The 22,107-nt window shown below is 36.1% G+C and overlaps 2 protein-coding genes across 2 annotated transcripts in view; one reads left to right on the plus strand and one right to left on the minus strand.

Moving 5' to 3' along the window:
• Positions 1-22,107, plus strand: part of CENPP (centromere protein P) — a gene marked incomplete at both ends in the record, with an annotated part of 175,073 nt that overhangs the window by 25,830 nt on the left and 127,136 nt on the right. The window lies entirely within an intron of this gene.
• On the minus strand, positions 1,835-20,738 carry OGN (osteoglycin; the record flags this gene model as incomplete). The annotated part of the gene is given in 8 exon segments (XM_080926365.1): positions 1,835-3,499; positions 5,177-5,272; positions 8,035-8,237; positions 10,608-10,766; positions 17,443-17,536; positions 19,323-19,569; positions 20,543-20,685; positions 20,688-20,738. Coding segments are annotated over 8 exon segments (1,164 nt in total). The 3' UTR covers positions 1,835-3,328.

Raw genomic sequence — 22,107 nt, forward strand, 5'->3', positions numbered from 1 at the left:
TCCAATGGAAATAGTTTTAAGACTGATATAAAAAGATGTTTAGGGTCATAAGCAAAAGCTGTTTGGTTGTGTTCTAACCCCTCGTGTCCTATTTATTTCCATGGCATTAAGTTATTAACAGCTATGAACCTACACAAAGACCTGTTCAGAATTAATCGGTATAAGTCACATTTCAAGATTCTAATCCTTCAGTAACATATAGATTATTTTAAAGACTGGTACTGAGCTTCCTGTATTTGGGGTTCAATTGTTTTATTATTATCATTAAATTTATTCTACTTGGTTAAGTTAATAAACTCTGTCAGGCATAAGGCTTTCTTCAGTATGAAAGACGGTCATTTTACATACTGCTGTCCCTTGAGTCATTCTGATGATTTTGTCCTATTTTCTTCCATATATCTATTTCTGGGCACTTTCATATCACTTATTGGTATGTAAATATAGCAGTAATAGTGTTTCTCTTACTGTATTTTTATAAAAACAGTCTTGAAGTTAATAGGTATGAGTCATCTTGGTTCTTTATCAAGATTTTTTGTTTGTTTATATAGTATCTTTGGATAGTCTGTATAAATTTTAGAGTAGGTTTTTTTTTTTTTTTTTTTTTTTTTTAATGCTCCTGCTAAAACATCATTGCTACTTTCATGGGGGTTTCACTGAAGGTTGTTTTGTTGTCTTAATGTAAAGTTTCTAGGCCATGAATACAGGTGTCTATTCTTTTATGTATATTATCTTAGTGTTCTTTTGCTGGAAGAGACACCATGACCAACTTATAGAAGAAAGCATTCAGTTGGGTGCTTGCTTACATTTCAGAGGGTCAGTTCATTATTATCATGGCACAGAGCATGACAACAGGCAGGCATGGTGCTGAAGACATAGTTGTAAGCTCACATCTGTTACAAGCTTTGAGAGATATTTGCTGGGCTTTTGAAACCTCAAAGGTCACCTCCTCTAGCGATACACCTCCTCCAACCTTCTAATCCTTCTTAGAACTGGTTCACTTCCTGGTGACTAAACATACAAATATATGAGCCAACGGGGGCTGTTCTTATTTAAAATACCACATATGTCTTGAGGGGATATTTTTTGCAGTATTTGTAAGGTATAAATAATTTTAAAAGATGTCCTTTGCATCTTATGTGTATAAGCGTTTCACTGCACTTTGTAAGTACACCACATGTGTGCGTTGCCAGCAGAGGAGAGCGTTGGATCCCTTGTACTACAGTTGTTGGTATTGAAACCAAACTTGGGTCCTTGCAAAAGGAGTAGGTTCTCTTAATTTCTGAAACATTTCTTCTCCAATCCTGGTATGAATATATTTTTTTTTTACTTTAAGACTTTCTTGAATTAAAATAGTCAAGAATGAAACACCTATATAGTAGAGAATCAAGAATAATTTTACTTTAATTATTTTCCTTCATTCTGGATCTTATTTTATTTTTCAATATAAGATATAAACTACTATACTCAAATGATCTTACCTGGGAATCCCAAGTTATTTAAGTAAAGTAATTTACAGTTTTTGCCAGTGTTCTTTCATCCGATTAATGTTTTACCTAAACCATTGGTTTTTAGTCTTGAAATTTTATTTTATAATTAACTTACAGTATTTTCTCATTAAATTTTATTAAACAAAGAATACAGAAGGCTGTGGATATAGGTCAGTGATCTTGTATAACATGCACAAGGCACTGTGTTCAGTCCCCAGAACAACATACACCTCAAAAATACCAAACCATGTATGCTTGTACACATGTGTAGATGAGTACGTTTTTCTTGTGAAAGCCAAGAAAATTAATAGGCATACCAGAACATTAACCATTCTCAATCTTGTCACTTTATTTCTGTTGATTTATTCAAGATTATACTGATTTGTTTTTTCCATATAAACAGAACCTTTCTATTTGGATAGATTTTACAATGTCCATTGTATATTTAACTCAAATATGCTATTGAGTATCATAAAAGTAGAACTGTGCTCAGTGCTCTTGGTGAGCTTTCAGTCACAGAAAACGAGGCATGCGCACAAAATGATACAGTGGGATAAAGTTAGTGTAATTAGCTTATAAAAATGAATGAACTAGTAGACATTTTTAGAGCAATAGTTATGGCATTACAGATCACAGATGCTCTAATGAACAGTTTCATCTGGGGTTAGCCTTAAAGGATGAGAGAGGGGTCAGTCTGGGTTGAAACAAAACCACCAAATTCGTAAAATAAATTTCTAGAATGAACATGTAGAGTCTAATGCATAACTTATAATGGAAATGATTTTTTGTGTTTTTATATATAAAAAAATGAGTATTTCTAAAACATTGATCATTTTGTATTCAACTCCAAAGTAATATGTAGACTAATATTTGTGAGTGGGCTGTGTACCTTTCTCTGAAGCTTAATTTTAAAACTTTGGGCTTTCTCTTACATGTATCTGAAAATCATGGCCACTGAGGAATGGTACTCTTGGGCTTGAATGGGAATGTTCAGTTTATTCAGGTGAACGTGGACAGGTGAGGCTGCACATAGCACAGTGGAATAATAGACTTGGTTTTCATTTCTTACATTTGAACAAATTCCTATACTGTGTAAAAGTGTATAGTTATTTCTTAGAGAATCTTTAAAGTGAAGGAACCTTATTCTTTGAGAAATGGGTAGGATTTACTTTTTTTCTTACAAAGTTCTTTTTTTTTTTTTTTTAAGTAATTGACTAAAGATTATCCATGTGACCACAAAGCAGAAAATTAAACTTTTCTAATTTTGCTCTGTACCAAAGAGTAAAATTTTACTTTCTCTGGAAATGTTTGCCTACACGTGGCTCCCCTTTCCTTGGGCTACATGAGAAATACAGTGATGTAGCTGCCTTGACAGAGAGTAAGCTTCTGCTTTACGGAGAGTGCTGATGAATCATACAGTCAGTGGAAGGTCACTGGGAACACTTGGCTTCGCACAGGTTTTGGAATATCTCTCTTAAATGTTTTAGAGATACAGTAAATGTTACGAAAGACAGTTGAAAGTTTCTTGGAATTTTCTTACTTCATTAGTCATGGAAATGGTTTATCTCAAGTGAGTGGTTTGTATAAATGCATGCTGTTTAGATGGCAGTCTGGTATAACCACAAGGAGATTTTTAATACTGTTTAGTTTCACATTATTTTGTTTTGAACTAAGAGATTCAGGCTGGATTATTTTTGTAATTATATGTAAGAATTTTGGACATCTTTGTTTAAACATAAAATTCCATCATAGTGAGATAAAATGATAATGTTAAACTCATGTTTATATTTCTTTAGACATTAGGTACATGTACCTTAGATTATAAACTGCAATGATGGTGGTTAAAAGTATGACCCTATAGGTAATCTTTTTAAGCAGATAAAACTGTTTGGATGCTTTCCCAGAGCAATTGGATTGCCCTCCAGGCGAATCTCTTCAATGCGCTCCCGAATGTAACGGGTGTCATTAGCCTTGCAGAATGTATCATCTGTAATTGAAGATATGCTGTTAAACTGAAAAACAAAAGAAAAATATTCAGAAGTCTAAAACAAACTTTTTGTACTGTATACAATAGGGTCACATAAATATATCTTGCCAATAATGTAATTTTTTAAAAATATTTTTAAAAAATTAATAGTTCATGATGATAACACCCTCTTGTTTTGGAGTAACAGTTTACTCATAGTTGCATCCACTCAATCCTGTTTGGAATATAAATAGAAGCATGCAAGCTTAGAGAGAGTACCCTATTCTAAAGTGTTAACTCAAAATGGTACTCTGCTTAAATACTCCTTAAAGACATTGAAAAGGATACGTTGAAGTTCTTGTGTTGCTAAGAGTCAACTTTTTCTCGTTTTCACTTGTTCCTCACTTTGGCAATTCCCACTTGATACTCTCCAAAAGCGTATGTTCACTTCTAATTGGAGAAAGTAGCACAAATCTAAACTTTGGGTTCACTACTATTTGGGAAAGAAAACATAAATCAGTGGTCTTCAAATCTGTGCTCAAGGTAATTAGGAGATACACAGCATCTCCTGTCAGATGTAGGAGATGCTGTCACATTTTCCAGGTGGTTTAGCCTCTATTAGTCTGGGCCTCTTCCCCTTCTCCAGGCCTGAGAGGAAGCCTGGGTCCTAAAAGCCAGCACAGATTTGGACATAGAAAATGAACTCCTATCTTGGATGTTAGGAGTATCTTTAGTTGATTTTTTATTTCCCTCTTTCATAATTTTGAATTATGATAATAAGGTAACTGATAGTACCACTCTAGAAAACTGCAATATATGGGAGAAACAAGCAGATGCATGCTTTGGACTGTACCTGCAGTAGAAACAGTGTTGTCAGACTGAATCGTGTACTTGCAAATTCTCCCTAGACTCAACGTGTTATCACAACTTAAAAATTTGAATACCCAGCTTGTGTTGGAGAATTGGTTTATATTTAGAAAACACCACAAGTTGTATGTCACAGGAGGTGTCAGAAAAAAACATTCACCTGCTTTCAATTTGGTGTGACCAGATGGCCTTGTGATCATACTCTATGGTTTTGCCTCTAACATCTACCTAAGATCTAAGGGTTCCAGTGACTGCCTGATGCCCATCCCTTCCTCACCCCAGTCAGTTTCAGCCTGAGAAATAAGGAGCTAAAGAATGCCATGAAGAAAAAATTTTAAAATGAAATGCTCAGTACTGGAATACCTTCTTCCTGCTGTATGTGAGGCCCCGTATTCAGTCTCTGGCACGACTTAAAGCCACAACAGACTGACTAGGAGGTACCTAAAGATGTATTCTGCTTAAGAACAGACTTTGCAGGCTGGAGAGATGACTCAGCAGCTAAGAGCACTAGCTGCTCTTCCAGAGGACCAGGGTTCAATTCCCAGCACCCATATGGCAGCTCGTAGCTGTCTGTAGCTCCAGTTTCAGGCACCCTGATATCCTCACATAGACATACATGCGGGCAAAGCACCAATGCACATGATGTAAGTAAACCATTGAGAGGGGGAGCAGACTTTATACTTCCTAGACTGGTCTACCTAGCATGTTCTGGACTGGACCTGCAGTTCTTATATAGACAGTAAGTGCTTTAGTGATGTAATCATAATTGACATATAAATGAGTGAATTTCTTGATGAATAATACAAATGGCCCCATAGTTAACTAAAGCTAGTTATTGTGTAAAAACCAGTTATACCTGAAGGTGAATTACACGTAGACTTTCTGGTAAATTAGGAGGCACGGATTCCAGATCGTTATGGTCCAAATAAAGGAAAGAGAGTTTATTCAGTTTCTATAAAGAAAAATTTGAATGTTACTTTGGACTATGCATTCTTTCACATTATTCAATAATGTATACTTTAAAAACAGAGTTGATGTGAGCACGTTTCAGTAGTATCAGTACTAGAGTAATAGTTCTTTACTGTTTTTAGCCTCATAAGTAGTGTGTTTTGGTTTTTAAGACATTATGATATCTAGCAGAGTATTGCATACAGCACACATTTCTCTGACCATTCACCCCATTCATCTCATCCCTGACTACTCAGTCTTTGAGGTTTGTTTAGGGAGCATCTGTATGTAAGTTTGGCTGAATTCTTCAAGGTTTTGAGACTTTCTATTGACGTTCTACCTATTTCTATAAAAATGGCTACTCCTAAGAGATTGTGCTTGGCAAGATGTTGCTTTCTCAAAGCAATTTGTCAAACATGCAATTTACTTGACATGTGTTTTCCCATGAGGGATTTATGTTGGAAATTTTTAAATAATCAGTAAGTTACTACTGTATATGATTGTAGGCTGTTATTTTAGAATGTAATTTCTTTTGACATTACTCTTAATCTTTATATGCATTTTGTGCTACCAGGCAGATTTTATAATTGGTGTGTATGAGGGTGGCCCACCATGTATCTTAAACTACTTTAAAATCTTATGGTCCTCCTACAGCTTCCCAAATGTCAGGATTACAGGCATGTTCTACTATGGCTCACTTGCTAATTCTTTGCTATTATTTTGAACTTTTCCTTTTTAATTTTTAAGAAATTATGTATATGTGTCCATATGTATAAACCATAGTACACATGCTATAAGTTAGAGGACAGCCCACAGCAGTTGGTTCTCTGTTTCCATGTTTGACCCAGGGGTCAGACTTGACAGCAAGCACCCTTTTCTGCTGAGCCTTCTCCATATCCTTTTATCCTTTCTAAAACATTCTACTTTCTACTCTATGGACACCAACTATCTTTCCAGGGCTGCTTTTATATGAATTATAGTAACCTGACTTTACTGGTAGTTATTGCAACCTTATGGCATTCAGTAAAGTGGACAGTTTTATCATTTTCACACCAACTTGCCCAATATCTCTTTTGTAAAATCCAGAATATTTAAACTAACCAACCTACCTATCTTTCTCCCTCCCTCCCTCCCTCCCTTCCTTCCTTCCTCCCTTTCTTCCTTCCTACCTTCCTTCCAAGATGACTATGGTCATCCTACCTTTCCCAGGCTTGCCTTCACCTGTTGGTCTTAAGCAGCATGTTGCTTCACCCACCTTTCCAAGTAGCTTGGACTACAAGGAGTTGCACCATGCTCTAAACATTCTGTGACCTGTTTGTTATTTAGAGACTCACCTACTTAAATTCATTTCTTTAGATTACAAAATTAAAATTTTAAAAATGTGTGTGTACATGTACACATTTGCATATGTTTTGAGACAAGGTTTCTCTGTATAGCCCTGGCTGTCCTGGAGGCTGGCCTCAAAATCAGAGATCCACATGCCTCTGCCTCCCAAAGACATTCACTACCACTGCTTGACTTGGAAATATTTTTTAAACTGGCATTGTAGATAAATGAGGTATTTGTGTGATTCTATAAACTAGCATAAATTAGAATTTGGTGAGTTTAAGTTCTTCTAATCTTGTGACACTGCCAAAACTAGTCTTAAACTTCAGGTTGTCCTGCCTGAGGCTCCTGGGTAGTTGCAATTGCAGATGTGTGAGATCTTGTCTTGTTGTTTCCATTTTTGAGATGGTGTCTCACTACATAGCCCTTGCTGACTGGAACTTGCTATGTAGAGCGTGCTAGCTTCAAAGGTACAGAGATCCTCCTTCCTTGGTCATGTTCCACCATGCCTGGCATCTTGTCTTTTGAATAAGGTTTCTTTTTCCAACAGTTGCTTGAGCATCTCATGTTTTTGCTTGAGGTAACCTTCTAGGGCAGAGAGTGGTTGGTTATATCATAACTATGAAAGTTCTAGACTGATGTGATTATTTTTTTCAGTTTCATAAAACATTTCTATCCTTTTGGAATTACTTGATTTATCGTTTGAAGAACACTGCTATGTTATCTATTAGAGTTAAATATAAAAGATACTGGCTATTTCTGGTTAATAGGAACAATACAAATCTTTTAAAACACTGAGCTAGTAATGTTTACTTTCAAATATAAAAATGTTCCTTTACTATTAATAGAAAATACCCATTTCTCTGTCTTCATATGATATTTGTTATGGTATACATACTTTGCTTGTTTGATTTTGTTTGGTGCTAGGGGTTGGGGTTGGCCTTAGGGCCTCAAGCATGCCAAACATACTTTCTGCCACCAAGGTATACCACGAGCTATGCATACATATATATTAACCCAGTGTTCCCTTGTGGAATATATGTCATTTGTTACAAGTTCTGAAAATATTGGTCTGGATAAATGCCAGCTACAGCTGTCTTTACTTCTTATCTGGCTGCACGTCAGTATGCTTCACTGGTAGTACAGGAGTAGACTGGGGGACAAAACAAGCACCAATGTAAAAATATTATCACTGGGTCAGTGAGATGTCTCAGCTATTAACAAACATGTTGCTGCCAAGCTTGATGACCTGAGTTCCAGCCCCAGGACCCATATGGTGGAAGGAGAGAGAGTAACTTCCACAAGTTATCCTTGACCCCTCTACATGTACCTGGTATGAGCCAACATACAAAATAAATAAACACACACAAGAAATAAATATACTAAAGATTTAAAATATAATCACAGATACTGTGTTTAGTCATACTATGGAATACTTACTTTGAATGTGTTTGCTTTAATTCCTTTACTCTTGATTTTGTTGTATTTGGCATTAAGTAAAGTAAGCTTAGGAGGAAGAACTGGAAGTCTTAGTAGTTGGTTTTCAGCAAGTGTAAGTTCTTCTAACAGAGAAAGTTTTGAAAAAGTACTATCTTCTATATCTTCTATCAAATTTCCCGTAAAATCAAGTCTTCTTAAGTTAGCTTGAGGGAAATAAATACAAAATTATGCTAGGATCTCATTGTATAGACCAAAGAAAAGCATTCAGCAGACTACTCAAGACCCTAAGTCTCTGTTCAGGCCCAGAATAGTATTTGAAGTTAATAACTCAGTCAAGTTTGTCTTGCAGTGTTGATCATCTGACCTTCAGCCTGGTACAGCTGTGCTCTCATGAGGTGCTGGCAGCTGAACTGTAGGCTTCATGCTTCGTAGGCAAGCACTCTACCACTGAGCTGCAATCACAACCCCAGAAGTAAAGTTTTGTTGAATACTGAGTCTTTCTGTGCATCACAATGATACCTTTTCTTACTGTGGTCTTAGAATGTATGGTTCAGAAGGAACCTTATAGTTCATAGTCTTTCTATCCAAACATAACAAAAGAAGTTCTTCCTGCTCATCATAAGGAGTAATTTTGGTTAGTTGGATTTAAGCATGTAATTATTATTTTAATTTTTGCCAGCATGTTATATTATAATTGTGGGTACATTGTATTAATTTGTCTATACCTTCTTGGTTAAAGACAAAAAGATATCCTGATTGTTAACATGATGCAGGCTGAGAGATTGAGACATAGTCACTCATGTATTCATTGTGCGTATGCCTCTCCCTTTGTTGGGTACAGCTTAGGCTGAGATGGTTAGGATATAGTTTCTTTTCATTCATAGGAGCTGTTTTCTAAGATGTTGCAACACTGAATTAGTGAATACAGAAGCTTGCTTCTACTTGTTTTTGCCAACCAATTAATATAAATCTTGCTTTATGTGTATTTTTGTTTAAAGACAGTTTAATATACCGTTTAGGTTCATGAACATTGATATAACTCATGCTTGAGTGAAATTTATCTGACACTTGCATTTTCTGCACAGGCTCGTAATTTCTGCCCTGCATTTTGAAATAATAGATGGGCTCATCAAAACTGTACTTGTTGCCATTTCAACTATCATTTCCAATAGAAAGCAGAAAACTGGAAAAGCATCATGTGCTGAATGAGACATAGCTACATTCTATGACAACTGAAAGTAAAGCATTGCCCTGTTGTATCTTAGTTGGGAATGTTTATTTTGAGCACCTCAGTTTCATTGTTCTGTGAAATTCTGCTAATGATCATAAATATACTGGGGATTAAATCCCCGTCTTCATATGCTCTAGCACTGAGCTACATGTCCAGAAAAGCAAATTTGCCAATGTGGGATCTACAGATAATAAGGAGCAACTGACTGTCTTTCAGGCTGCAGCTTAGACTTATTAGTGGCAGCATGAATCCAGTTAGGCTAAATCCCATATATGTGAAGTTAAAGAAGCCATATATATGGCACAGTGGTAGAGAGTACTTGCTTAGTGTGGGGTAAATCATGGACTCAACTGCCACACTTCCAATAAATATGTAAAAGGCAGTAAAGCCAGCATGTTACTTGGTTGTAGTTTACTTCAAAAACACTTGACTTAGTAATCTAGAGAGCTGGTAAGGAATGAGTAATCCAGGACTGGGACTTGCTACTGCAGAAAGAAGCGTTAGTTAGTATGCTGACCACAGCACCTTAGTTCAGTTAAAAGTTTGTTAGAGCACCAAATGACTGACTGCTAATGCTCTGGCAAAGAGTTGACCACATTTTAACCGACACTGTTTCAGAACTGTCTTCATTGAATTATCTAAGGAGGGTGGTTTCTTTTCACAGTAGTGAGTACAACTTAGTGTTGGTATTTTAAAAGTTGTTCTCCAGCTATTTTTTAAAAGATTGCTAATTATGTGTACGTGTGTTTATCTCTGTATTGAGAGGTGCATATGTGAGTGCAGGTGACTGTGGAGTCCAGACGAGGTTCTGGAAGAACAGCAAACACTCTTAAGCACCGAGTCATCTTTCCAGATATTTTTTTAATGTAACCAGGTTTAGTTAAAGGAGTCAGGAGCTTGTAATCCTAGCACATGGGAAGTGAAAGCAAGAAGAAAGGGGTTGAAGATCATCATTCTCTACTGTATATTGAGTTCAAGGACAAAACAAAACAAAGCAAAGAATTAAAAAGTAATAAACATTAAAAAAGGAAAACAAAAGAAGTTTGTGTATATATGGGTAAAGTGAAAATAGAGCATCTACTTAGCTAGAGAAGCATCCAGGTTGCACTGACAGTGCCTCCCACCTGAGCAGTGTGTGTCTTGAGACAATACTATGTAAGAGTAGCAAAATCACCAGGAAATGACCACAGAAGTCTATGGAAAGGAGATTCTTCTAGTAAGAAAAACAGTGATTTTTATAAAGTGTATGTTGTATACTTACTTGAGTGTTCCAGTGATACTGCCCTTATATATAGTAAGTGAAAAATACATAGAAACTTGGGCTTTTATATTTTAAACTTACGCATGTCTGCAAAATCCTTGGCAGTCAGCTTTTTAATTTTGTTGAATCGTGCATAAAGATAAGCTGATTCCTTTGGCAGTGGTGGTACAGCATCAATGTCAACTTCTTCACAGTAGACAGAGCCACTTAAACACACACACAGCAGGCATGTGGGCATTTCTACATTAGGAGACAAAATTGTCAGCATAAACTAATTTGAAAATATTTGTCATCTGATAATAAACTTATTGTTATAATGAATTTTGTGATTTGAAAAGATAGGTTACAGAATCATTGGTGATGTCAGGAAAGATAATTACGGTAACCAACAGCCTGTATTGCTTGATAATTATCAAATTTTACTTAAAGTCTATGGTTGAATATCTCATTACTTTACTTATTGTTTGTTTGTTTATTAACTCTTATATATATAATCAGGAGTACTCAAGAATCTTTTATTCTATTGGTGCTTTTGAAAAAAAAATTTACTTTTCTTCATTGAATTGCCAACACTTTGTCAGCAAGCACATATAATAGAAGAGTATTCCTGGGCTCTAACATTCATGATTGTGGAGGTCAGAGAGCTACTAGGAGTAATTTCTTTCCTTCCATCATTGAGTTCCAGGGATCGAACATAGGCCATTGGAAGTTTGGTCACAAGTGCTAAGGCAGGCTAGATCACTAACACTCCATTGATCTTTTAAAGACGTGTTTATGCCAATAACATGTCAGTATCTTGATTCCTCTGCTTTTATAATATGTCTTGATTTTAGGTAGTAAAACTATCTGACTTTATTCTTTTTCAACACTGTTTTGACTAATTTTTATCCTCTTCATAGTTTTATACATATATATATACATGCATACATATATACACATCTTTATTCATGTTTTGATGAATACTTTAAAATTAAATTAAATGTGCTCATTATTACTTATGATCAAACTTACTGGCAACATCTCATGATATCCCAAATCCATCTTGCATTTCCTCAGTCCTGAAATTTGTAATCTTTTCACTGTCTCTCAGTGGAGAATGGTGGTAGAAACTAAGGACTAGGTACAGAGAATGCTCAGTGTTTTCTTGGAGTCTCTTTGCTGCAGACTCTTTCAGCAGATAAAGCAAAGAAATAGAAGTATATGCATTTTTCATCTAAAAATACTGTACATGTATCCATCCGTACAACACTCAAACACACATATATACTCACTTATGTATAAATGTGTGCAAGTATATACTCATGTATGTATGAATGCATAGCATATTAGCACAGACACCAGTGGTGAAAACACATAGTGATTTTCATCTGTCTGTCTGACTGTCTCTCTCCATATATATATATGTGTGTGTGTGTGTGTGTGTGTGTGTGTGTGTGTGTGTATGTAGAGAGAGAGAGAGACTCTCTGTTCTAATCCAGCTTTAGCCTTCTGCCTTTCTGCTTATAATGATCTTCTGTAACATTGAAGACATGACTCTCATTAACTATAGCATGCTTTCTTAGTCTAGAACACAAACTAAGCACTTTTAATATTTATCCATAGCACTATAAATACTTAACTACTAGCTTTTAGTATAGTCATGGACATGTAATGCTATTTTGGCTAATGACAAGCTTAATACATGGCAGTGGTTTCAGATTTAATGTAACTGAAAATTTTGTATTACCCAAGTCCCATTATGGCTGACAAAAAGTCACATGCAATGCATTGTTCATGTATGTTTATGTGTGTGCACATATTCACGTCTGTGTATGTGTGTTAATGCTAGGTATTGAGACTCGTTGCTTTGCCTGTTTTGTAAAATTAGAGCAAAACTATGGTGTAGTATTTGATAATGATAATAAGTAATTGAGTTACTAGCATATATGTCCTATTTTGGCATTGCTTTAGAGTGTGGGACTTTAAGAAGTTTCTGTAAATCAGCTTTGTTGTGTTATTTTAACAACAGCATTGCCATCTTGCATGTACAACATCTCTTGTGCTTAATGTAGTCTTACTTTTTTCTTCATGCCCCTACCATGAGATAGTCTTAACACCCACACCCATTTCTATACACTCAGATACACACTCATACTATACATCCTACAATGTATAAAGCACAAAATTGTCTCTTTTCACAGTACTTTGAAAAGCCTTTTGTGTGTGTTATATTTGCATGCATACACATGTGGACACAGATCGAATCATACTGAGGATATCAGGTTTGACACAGGTGCCCTTGGCTGTTGACCCATCTCACTAGCCCAGTTGTTGTCTAAACAATATATGGCTGCTTCTGATTTGTTTTGCTTTAGCTTCAAGATTTAGGGTCAAATACTGTGTTTAAGACAATTGGCACCAGCATAGTGGAGTATTCCTGTGATAACCTGACCATGTTTTGGGGAGGACTGTGAAAGGACTTTGGAACTTTGAGCTAGAAGAGCCGTTAGGATATTAAGAGCTCTGTGGGATGTTCTGTAGGAGCTTGGAAGATAATGCAAAAGATAGAGGCCTGGCTTGTGAAATTTTAGAGGGAAGATTAAAGACTCTTCAGGGCTGTTGCTGTCTTGATTGTGAAGATTCTGTGGTTTTGGTTAGCTGGTGCTGAAGAATCAGCTGTGATTAACAAGATACCAGAACTACAAAAGCAAAACCTTTGCGTTACTTGGGCTATTGATGCTGGTCAGCTGGAGCTAAGAAATTAGTGGTGATTAAGGAGACCAGCATCACTGTGTGAAGTCTTCTGGGAAGTGTTTCCTGAGAGCACAAGGAAGCTGTGTTCCAGAGATAGCCAATGTTGTACCTTGTACTGTGGCTGGACTTGGTAATGTGGAAGAGTCACCCTGGTTTTGAAGGAATGTAGGGGTCATGAAGAGCAGCTGCGGCTTGGCACTGTAAGAGGCCATGGAAGGCCATTGGTGAAGGTGCAGCCTCATTTGCAATTAGTGCCCCAGGACTGACCGTAGTGTTTTGGAGATTCCCGTACCATGAGATGACCACCAAAAACAGCAGTGGCAGTGGAGAACAGGCAGCTGGAGCCTAGGAGGTGTGTGCTACAAATGGCAGAGCTGGAGAAGTGACTCAAGCCCTTGGAGGAGCCCAGAAGTTTATGTGTGGATCCCAGATATTGATTGGATGGTTAGAGTTTGATTTTGATTGTGACTGTGCCCTGATATTTTTCCCTCTTAAAGGAAGAAGTGGAGCCCATAGTTAAGAGACTTTGAATTGAAAAAAAGACTTTGATTTTTATAAGAGACTGGATATTTTAAAGGGATTGAATTTTAATATGTAAAAAATTGTAAAGACTGCGGGACTCTTAAGGTTATTTAGATCTTGGGGATGAATAAGAAAGTAAGGGTTGAGGCTTAAGAGTGTTGTGTTTGTGTGTCAAGTTGACAAGGGGTAAAGTGTGGCTGGTTTTGTGTCAACTTGACACAATCTGGAGTTACCACAGAGAAAGGAGCCTCAGTTGAGGAAATGCTTCCATGAGACCCAGCTGTAAGGTATTTTCTCAACTAGTGATCAATGGGAAAGGGCTATGCCATATCTGGCCTGGTAGACCTGGGTTCTATAAGAAAGCAGGCTGAACAAGCCAGGGGAAGCAAGCCAGTAAGTAACATCCCTCCATGGTCTCTGCATCAGCTCCTGCTTCCTGACCTGCTTGGGTTCTGGTCCTAACTTCCTTTGGTGATGAACAGCAATATGGAAGTGTAAGCTGGATAAACCCTTTCCTCCCCAACTTGCTTCTTGGTCATGATGTTTGTGCAGGAATAGAAACCCTGACTAAGACAAATTGAACAGCTATACATCAGCTCTTACTCCATGTATTCTCTGTGGGGGGCAGCATGCAGGAGACCCACTGTTACGGTTTACTTCTTTCACATATGTGTGTATGTTGGAAATTGCTCCATGTCTGCACAGGTTGCCCTCACTCTTTTTGTTTGCTCTTTTATTTTGCTTTGGGTTTTTTTTTTTTTTTTTTTTTTTTGTTAGTTTGTTTATTGTGGTTTTAGGCTTGGCTTTTGCTGTTTTGGTTTAAATAACAGAGTTTGGCTGGTTTAAAATGCTGTATGACTGAGAATGACCATGGGTTTCTAATCTTCTTGTTTCTACCTCTCATGTTCTGAGATTGCAAACATTTAGTACTATTAACAGTATTATGGGGTATGGGGCATTAAGCCTAAGGTTTCCTGCATGCTAAGCAAGCACTTTACCAACTAAGCTACACCACTAGCCTTATCTGTTTTTTTGTAGCTGTGTCGTAATTTGTGTAGTGTTTGGGTTGTTGGCTTATTTGCCATATTTTGTAATTGTATTTTGTGCTTTAGTGATTTTACTTTATTTTGGATATGGGTCTTCAGGGTAAAATCATAAAATTTGATGACTGTCAAAAGTAAATATGCAGCTAAGCATGTAGCTCAGTAGTGCTTCTAGCACACAGTTGGTCTCCATTTGGATCACAAGCACTGACAAAAACAACCCAAGTGCATCTATGTTGATTTTGTTAAATACTTCCAAAGACCTGTCTAGAAGTGTTGTACTAATTTATATTTCTGCTTACAGTACATGATAATATTTATTACTATCTGGGCATAGTGAGTGGTACATGCCTTTAATCCCAGCATTTTGGTGAAAGAGGCAGACAGATCTCTGAGTTTGAGACTAGCCTGGTCTACAGAATGAGTTCCAGGATAGCCAGGGATACCCAGAGAAACCCTGTCTCAAATGCCACCACCATCAAAAAGCAAATAAAAAAAGAATATTTGTTACTATATAACTTTGACTATGGAATATTTTAGTATACTGACTTTGTTGGCTTGTTTGTTTTAAATGTGCATTGGTGTTTTTAATGCATGTATGCCCATGTAGTGTGCCAGATCCCCTGGAACAGGAGTTACAGACAGTTGTGGGCTGCCATAGGGTGCTGGCTATTAAACCCCAGTGTCCTGGAAAAGCAGTCAGTGCTCTTAACTGCTGAGCCATCTTAACACCCTTTGTCTTCATTTTTATCATTCAGGTTAAGTAGGGGTGGAATTTCAGTGTGATTTTTTTCTTTTGTTTTTTAATGAAAATTGAGATTAAACATCTTTTTATTTATTTAATGTCACTTTAAAATCATTTTAATGGTCTTATAACTTTTACCCATTTTCCAAGTATATTCCTAATTTTTTAATTAAAAATATTATTGTGTGTTTGTTTTGTGTGTATATGCATGTTTTGTGTTTGCCATGTCACATGTGTGGAGCTTGGAGTACAAGTTGCAAGTTAGTTCTGTCCAACATGTAGGACCTGGGGATTCATCTCACATAGTCGAGACCTGGCCCTTTGATATGTTACTGGATCTCAGATGTGTTTTTGTTCACTTTCTTTTCAATTTATGAGTTCTTTATGAATTGGAAATATTACATCTTTATAATATATTATAAATATCCTTCCCATTTTGGTTGCCTTTTGCTTTATGCAAAAGTGGCTTTTGTAATTTTATAGAGTAATTTAAAAAATATTTCTATTAAAACATCTGGATTTTGAGCTACCTCACTACCAGACTGTCTACTTAGGCTTGCAAGGCGATATCTTACATATGCAGATACCTAATCTTTCTTAAGTTTCTTTTTTTTAAATGAAATATGGATCTAATTTATCTCTCTTTAAATGGCTATGTAGTTCTCCTAGACTCAGTTTTTAAAATATTTCTCCCTTGGTGATTGAGTGCTTGAGTAGTTCTCCAGACTTTAACTATATACTCTATGTCTTTGTATTTTTGTACATATCTGATCGTTTTAATCTGTGTCATGGTATTTGTTCATGAATCATCCCTAGCTTGTTAAACATGGGATGTTTTATCTGGCACTTGTTCATTGCTTCCACATGTATTTTTGCATTTTCTGTATATTTATCTATGTGTATTTTAGAATCAGCTTTCCAAGCATTATCAAAATTTAGTAATTGTTGTGGGATTGTCTATACTTTCTGAATTTAGAGAATAATATCTTTATGGTATTGAATCATCCTTTCCAAGAAAAGGAGTCTTTCTAATTATTCGAGTCTGTTTTAGGATGTATTTTCTGGTCTTGGTTCATTTTAATGTTATTGTAGCAGGATAGGAATGGGTGAGTATTTTCATGCTCTCATGTGAGGCCAGATTATGTAACATAAAAGGAATAAATCAAACACAGGAACTATCAAGTATGGCTTGTGCTTTGTTATTTTACCATAATTTCCAATCGTTTTTGTTGAAGCAGACTTTGTAGTTAGTTGTATAGAGTTTTTTCTCCTCTTTCCTTTCCTTTTTTGCTTGCTATTTTTTAAACTACTAGTCATTAAATTTAGGGCCTCAGGCAAGCACTCATACATCCCAGCCTCTGTGAGTTTCATAAAGATAGTAATTAATTGTATTATATCTACCCCATGTATTTGAAAAGTAATCTTTAGGTTTTTCTTGAATTGCTAATTTTTGAGGCAAGGTCTTGTTATGTAGCCTTTGCTAGCCTAAAACTTGCTTTGTCTAGGACTGACTTAGAACTCTATGATCTGTCTGCCTTTCCCTCCCAAATGCTGGGATTAATAAAGCTATTTGACATCATGCCTGGCTGTGAATTGATTTCATGTGGACAGAAACATAGGTTTTCTAAAGATGAGGTTTAGACAGTGTTGGATGTTCTTGAACATTCTGGTCCACAGTTTTTACTCATAGTGTGAAATGTTAGTAATGAGCACATTGCATATAACTATAGACTTTACCATTGGAGATGAAATTTCAGTTTATAATTTAATATGTCTTAAGGCAGATTTTGATTACTATAAAGAACAAAATTTCTTGTAAGCATTTTAAAATGATACTTTATAAAATACTAGATGATAGATTGTTCATACTTACCATCATTTTCTTTCTTGGTAGGTAATGATGGTATAACTTCATCCTTTTGTAACTGAAGACTTTTCTCATCAGGAATTAACATAGTTTCTTTTTCCTGTTATAAAGTTAAAAGTTTGTTATCAGGTGTGGTAAGTCACAAGTCCAACTGTAAACCACAGGGATCACAAACATTTCTTAGTCACAGTTAGAGGTAGTTAGTTAAGATTTTGTTTTATGTATGTATGTGACCCACATATTGGACAAAGAACAACTTGTAAAAGAGTTCTCTCCACCATGTGGGCTTGGGATCTCTGGCTGCAAGAGACTTTATCTTGCAGCTGTACCTCAGCAGTGCTGTACCTCAGCACTCCGCTAAGATTTTATACACAGCTTTATGTCTTTGTTCATTGAGCCACACTGTAAATACTCTAGGGAGAATATGAATTCCTGAGTGAAAAAATTCACCTTCTAAAATTGTTTGTTTCAGTTGACTGCACCTCACTCAGTACTTGACAATTCTCTGAATGGGAATGAAAGTTTCTCTAATGTGAAATTGTTCTTTATAGTTTTTCATGTGAACTAATTTTCTTGTTTCACTTTCCACCCTTCTGAGCAACAGTACAGCTTTCTTTCATGACCTCGATGCTTTCGTGCCTTGACCTTAGGATGGACCCCTTGTATTCTAGCCTCTTCACCTGACCAGGCCATTGGCATAGGCTGTTTGCACTGTATAACTGGGGATTATCACTTGCCCTCTGTTCTCTTTTCAGACAGTGTGTTTCTACTAGTAGACTGTAATTTATTACATGAGAACTTATTCACTCTACCTTTTTTTTTTCTATTTATTGCTCCATGTTATCTCAGGGCACTCCGGCCTTGCTCTAGCCCTCATTTCTATGTGTAAACATATCACTTTTTACCACTGAGTTCTCCACACAAATACTGGTCTACACATTTATATTGATGAAAAACTGTTTAAAGCTCTAGAAAGCTTTAAGATTCAAGGAATTTTGAAAATATCTGGCATTTGGTTGATTGCCTCAGATAATTCCAGTTAGACAATAGGTTATGAACTTTTTTGTTTCATTGTTTTGCTTTTTAACTTGAAGCTGTTGCTGGAGATACCTGTCTGTTTTGTCTTAACCATGAATAAAAATAATGCTAGCACCTTAACTCATTCCCTTGGAAAAAAGAAACTGCAGATTTCTGTGAATATTATTATGTATCTGATTTTGATTTTCCAGTGTGTGTGTGCATGATACACAGTGAGCACCACGTAAGTTTATGGTCTGTTAACATTCTTATCTACCCAGTGTTCATACCCAGAAACACACATACACACACACAACACTAACTGCTTTGCTCTGAAGGTTTGATTGAGTGATGAGGTATTATAGAACCTTGGTACAAATGGTCAGAGTTGAAATGTGATTAAAAATAAATCCTTGTAGTAAGTACTTTTTATTTGTTGGTACCCTATGTGATTGGCATTATAGCCAGTAAGCTTGCATTCATTTCCTAGGACTGTATTTTTCTAAATTCTATAAACATAATCTGATTATACATCTTTTCTTAATTTATTTTTGAGGCAATATAACATGCATCTATGGGATATTATGTAGCATTATTTAATATAAATCTTAGTTATCAGAGATCACCTTAAAGTCTAATGTCTCTTAAATTTTAATTCAAAACTTAAATTAGATTTTCTCTAGATGCTTTTGTTTATCATAGTTACTCATTATTAATTCAGGAATCATGCATACTTGAAAAATATAATTACTTTAAAATTTAAAGTTCCTTTCTTCTTCTGAACTTATCAAATACTGGAGTTAAGAGGGAAAGGATGCATTTAAGTGGGTATCATTTTAGAATATAAATTTAAAGTAGAAATGAAATACCTTAATATTTTTTCCATCCAGGTATTTATCTTCATAATCCTGGTTAAATTTGGTCTCTTCAGAATTGTCTGTTCCATACTCATGGTTCACGTGTGAGTCCAGCTGAGTCTGCGGCGTTTGCTGTGTCAGAGGCAGGAGCAGTAGCAGGAGAAGTGTAGGATGCACAGTCTTCATTGCAGCCAGCACAAGGTGACTGGAAGTTAGGAAATTACTGACCTGATGACTGTGGAACAAAACGCCTTTTTCCCTGGAAGTAAGAATGTAGACCATGGAAGCAGTATTTAAAAGCTTGGAGGATATTTTGGCAGGATTGGTGCAATAGGGGCTAGAGAACAAGTATTTAACCCTCAGTCGTCCTTAATTCAGTGCAGTGTTTTATGTGCCAGTGAAGATTCTGAAAAATTCAAAAGGTAGTTTTATTTCTTACCCATCAACAAATTTAAAACTGCTGGTAAGTTTATTAACATTCAGATGCCTTGAGTAGTGTATGTGTATGCAGTCAGACTCTTCTCGGGGGACCTGCAGTATAATGGTTAAAAAAGATCCACGGTCCTGTGTCATGTGAGTTAAAAATATCATGTTTCAGCATTACTGCTTTAAGGGAATTCTTGATTCATTACTGATGTAAAAGAAGCTGTTTTGAGAAAAGGCTTACAACTTAAACCTTAGGTCTAACATCATTTAAAGTAGACATTAACACTTTTAAGTGGTATAGAATATAAGAAAAAATTAATTTTTCTAGTTTTATAAATTTAACAGATGTCACTAGTTTTAGTTAATGATGTTGCCTTTTTAACCTTAAAATATGAAAACTTCACTAATACCACTTCAGACTGGGGTAATTTAATAAAACTTTAAGTGAGGAACTTTGGAGATTATACTGGAAAGATTCTTTGAGGCACACCAGTGAATTTTAACTGCTGATTACACACTTCAGACTTTTTAAAAACTACAAACAGACTCACTTAGAGGTGATGATACTGCATTTGTAGATGCCAGTTTGTCAAAAATCCAATGGTTAAGATTTCAAAATAAAATGAGTTTGTAACTTTTTCTGCTTCCAATTCTCTTAAAGTTATAAAATGATATATGGAAGTGTTGTTGGAAATTAATTCAAGGAAAATGAAATTTATACTACAGATGACTTTACATCTATTAATATTTTTCAATTCATACTTTAACAAACAGTATTTAAATTAATTCGTGAAAAACAAGCCTACCTTAGTATCTGGTTGAAGTCCCTGCGGTTCTCCTCAAGTAGGTGTTCGGGCCTGTGCATTAGTCCCAAGTGGGAGAGTGAATGAACAAACCTGTGGAATTGTTTCAAACTGCTGAATAAAGTTTCAGGGCCCAACAGCTTAAATCCCATGTGGAATTGAACAGCAGATTCCATGTGGTGGAAATCTTTGCCAACATTCCTTCTCGGGGTGAAACTCGGGGTGTTACATGAGAGAATGTGCTAAAGATATTTGAAACTGCGGCACAGGGCAGCTGCAGTGTGGATCCCTTTACCTTGTGCACGAATCTTTTAGTGAATATTAGTTCATAAATCGTTTTTTTTTTTTGTTTTGTTTTTGTTTTTCATGCATAAATTGCTTTTAAATCGGGCCTTTATTTTTGTGCTTTTCTGGTATAGAAAACACTTTTGAAAGAAATAGAACATCAAACTGAGCATAGTCTTTGTTCTTAATTTAATGAGAACTAAGGATTTTGTCCCCATATTATAATTAGTACATTGAAAATTTATATATAAAGGAAGTTTTAAAACAAATTATTTGGCCTGGAGAGATGGCTCAGCGGTTGATAGCACTGACTGCTCTTCCACAGATCCTGAGTTCAAATCCCAGTGGCCACATGGTGGCTCACAGCCATCTGTAATGGAGTCCAGTACTCTGTATTGGTGTGTCTGAAGACAATGACACTATACTCACATAAAATAAATAAATCTTTAAAAAAAATCCAAATTATTTTATAGATTTGTCCTTGTTTTTCTGGGGGGGGGGGGTTGTCGTTCAAGATAGGGTTTCTCTAAGTAGCCTTGGCTGTCCAGGAACTCACTTTACAGAACAGGCTGGCCTTGGATTTAGAGATCTACCTGCCTGTTCCTCTTGAGTGTCTGGATTAAAGGTGTGTGCCACCACAGCCTGGCTGTTTTTTGGTTTTGAATTCCTTTATTTTAGTTCATAGGAGTGTGAAAATGGCTTTTAAAAAAAAGCTTGATTCCATAATTTTGTTAATAGCAAAAATTTTCACTGAATGATATTTTATATTCTGTTTTGGAAAACTAAAGAAGGGAGTGGGTATAGTGGTGAGCACCTTTAATCCCACCACCTAGGAAGCAGAGACAGGGGGATCTGTTATTCCAGTCTACACAGTGAGGCCCTTGTCATCCAGAGCTACAGAATGAGACCCTGTCTTAAAAAACAAACAAACAAAAACAAACAAAAAAACAAGCAAGCAAACAAAAACAAAACAAACTAAAGTAGTAGCATAGATACCATGTAAGCATCTTTAAAGGCTCAAATACTTCTAATCTTAGCACTTGAGAATGAGAGACAGAGGATGCAGAGCTCAGGGCTAGCCTGGATTGCATAGCAAGCCCTTGCTCTCCACCACAACACACACAACGCCAAAAAATTACTTTTATTCTTATTATTCTTTGGCACTTTAGTAGGTAGTCACAACTCTTTTTCCTAAAGCAAAGTGTAGATAAGTATTTAAAATAGAGCATGGGGGCTGGAGAGATTGCTCAGCAGTGTAGAGAGCACTTGTTGTTGCAGAGGAA

Source organism: Micromys minutus, assembly GCF_963924665.1.
Source record: "Micromys minutus genome assembly, chromosome: 1".
NCBI lineage: Eukaryota > Metazoa > Chordata > Mammalia > Rodentia > Muridae > Micromys > Micromys minutus.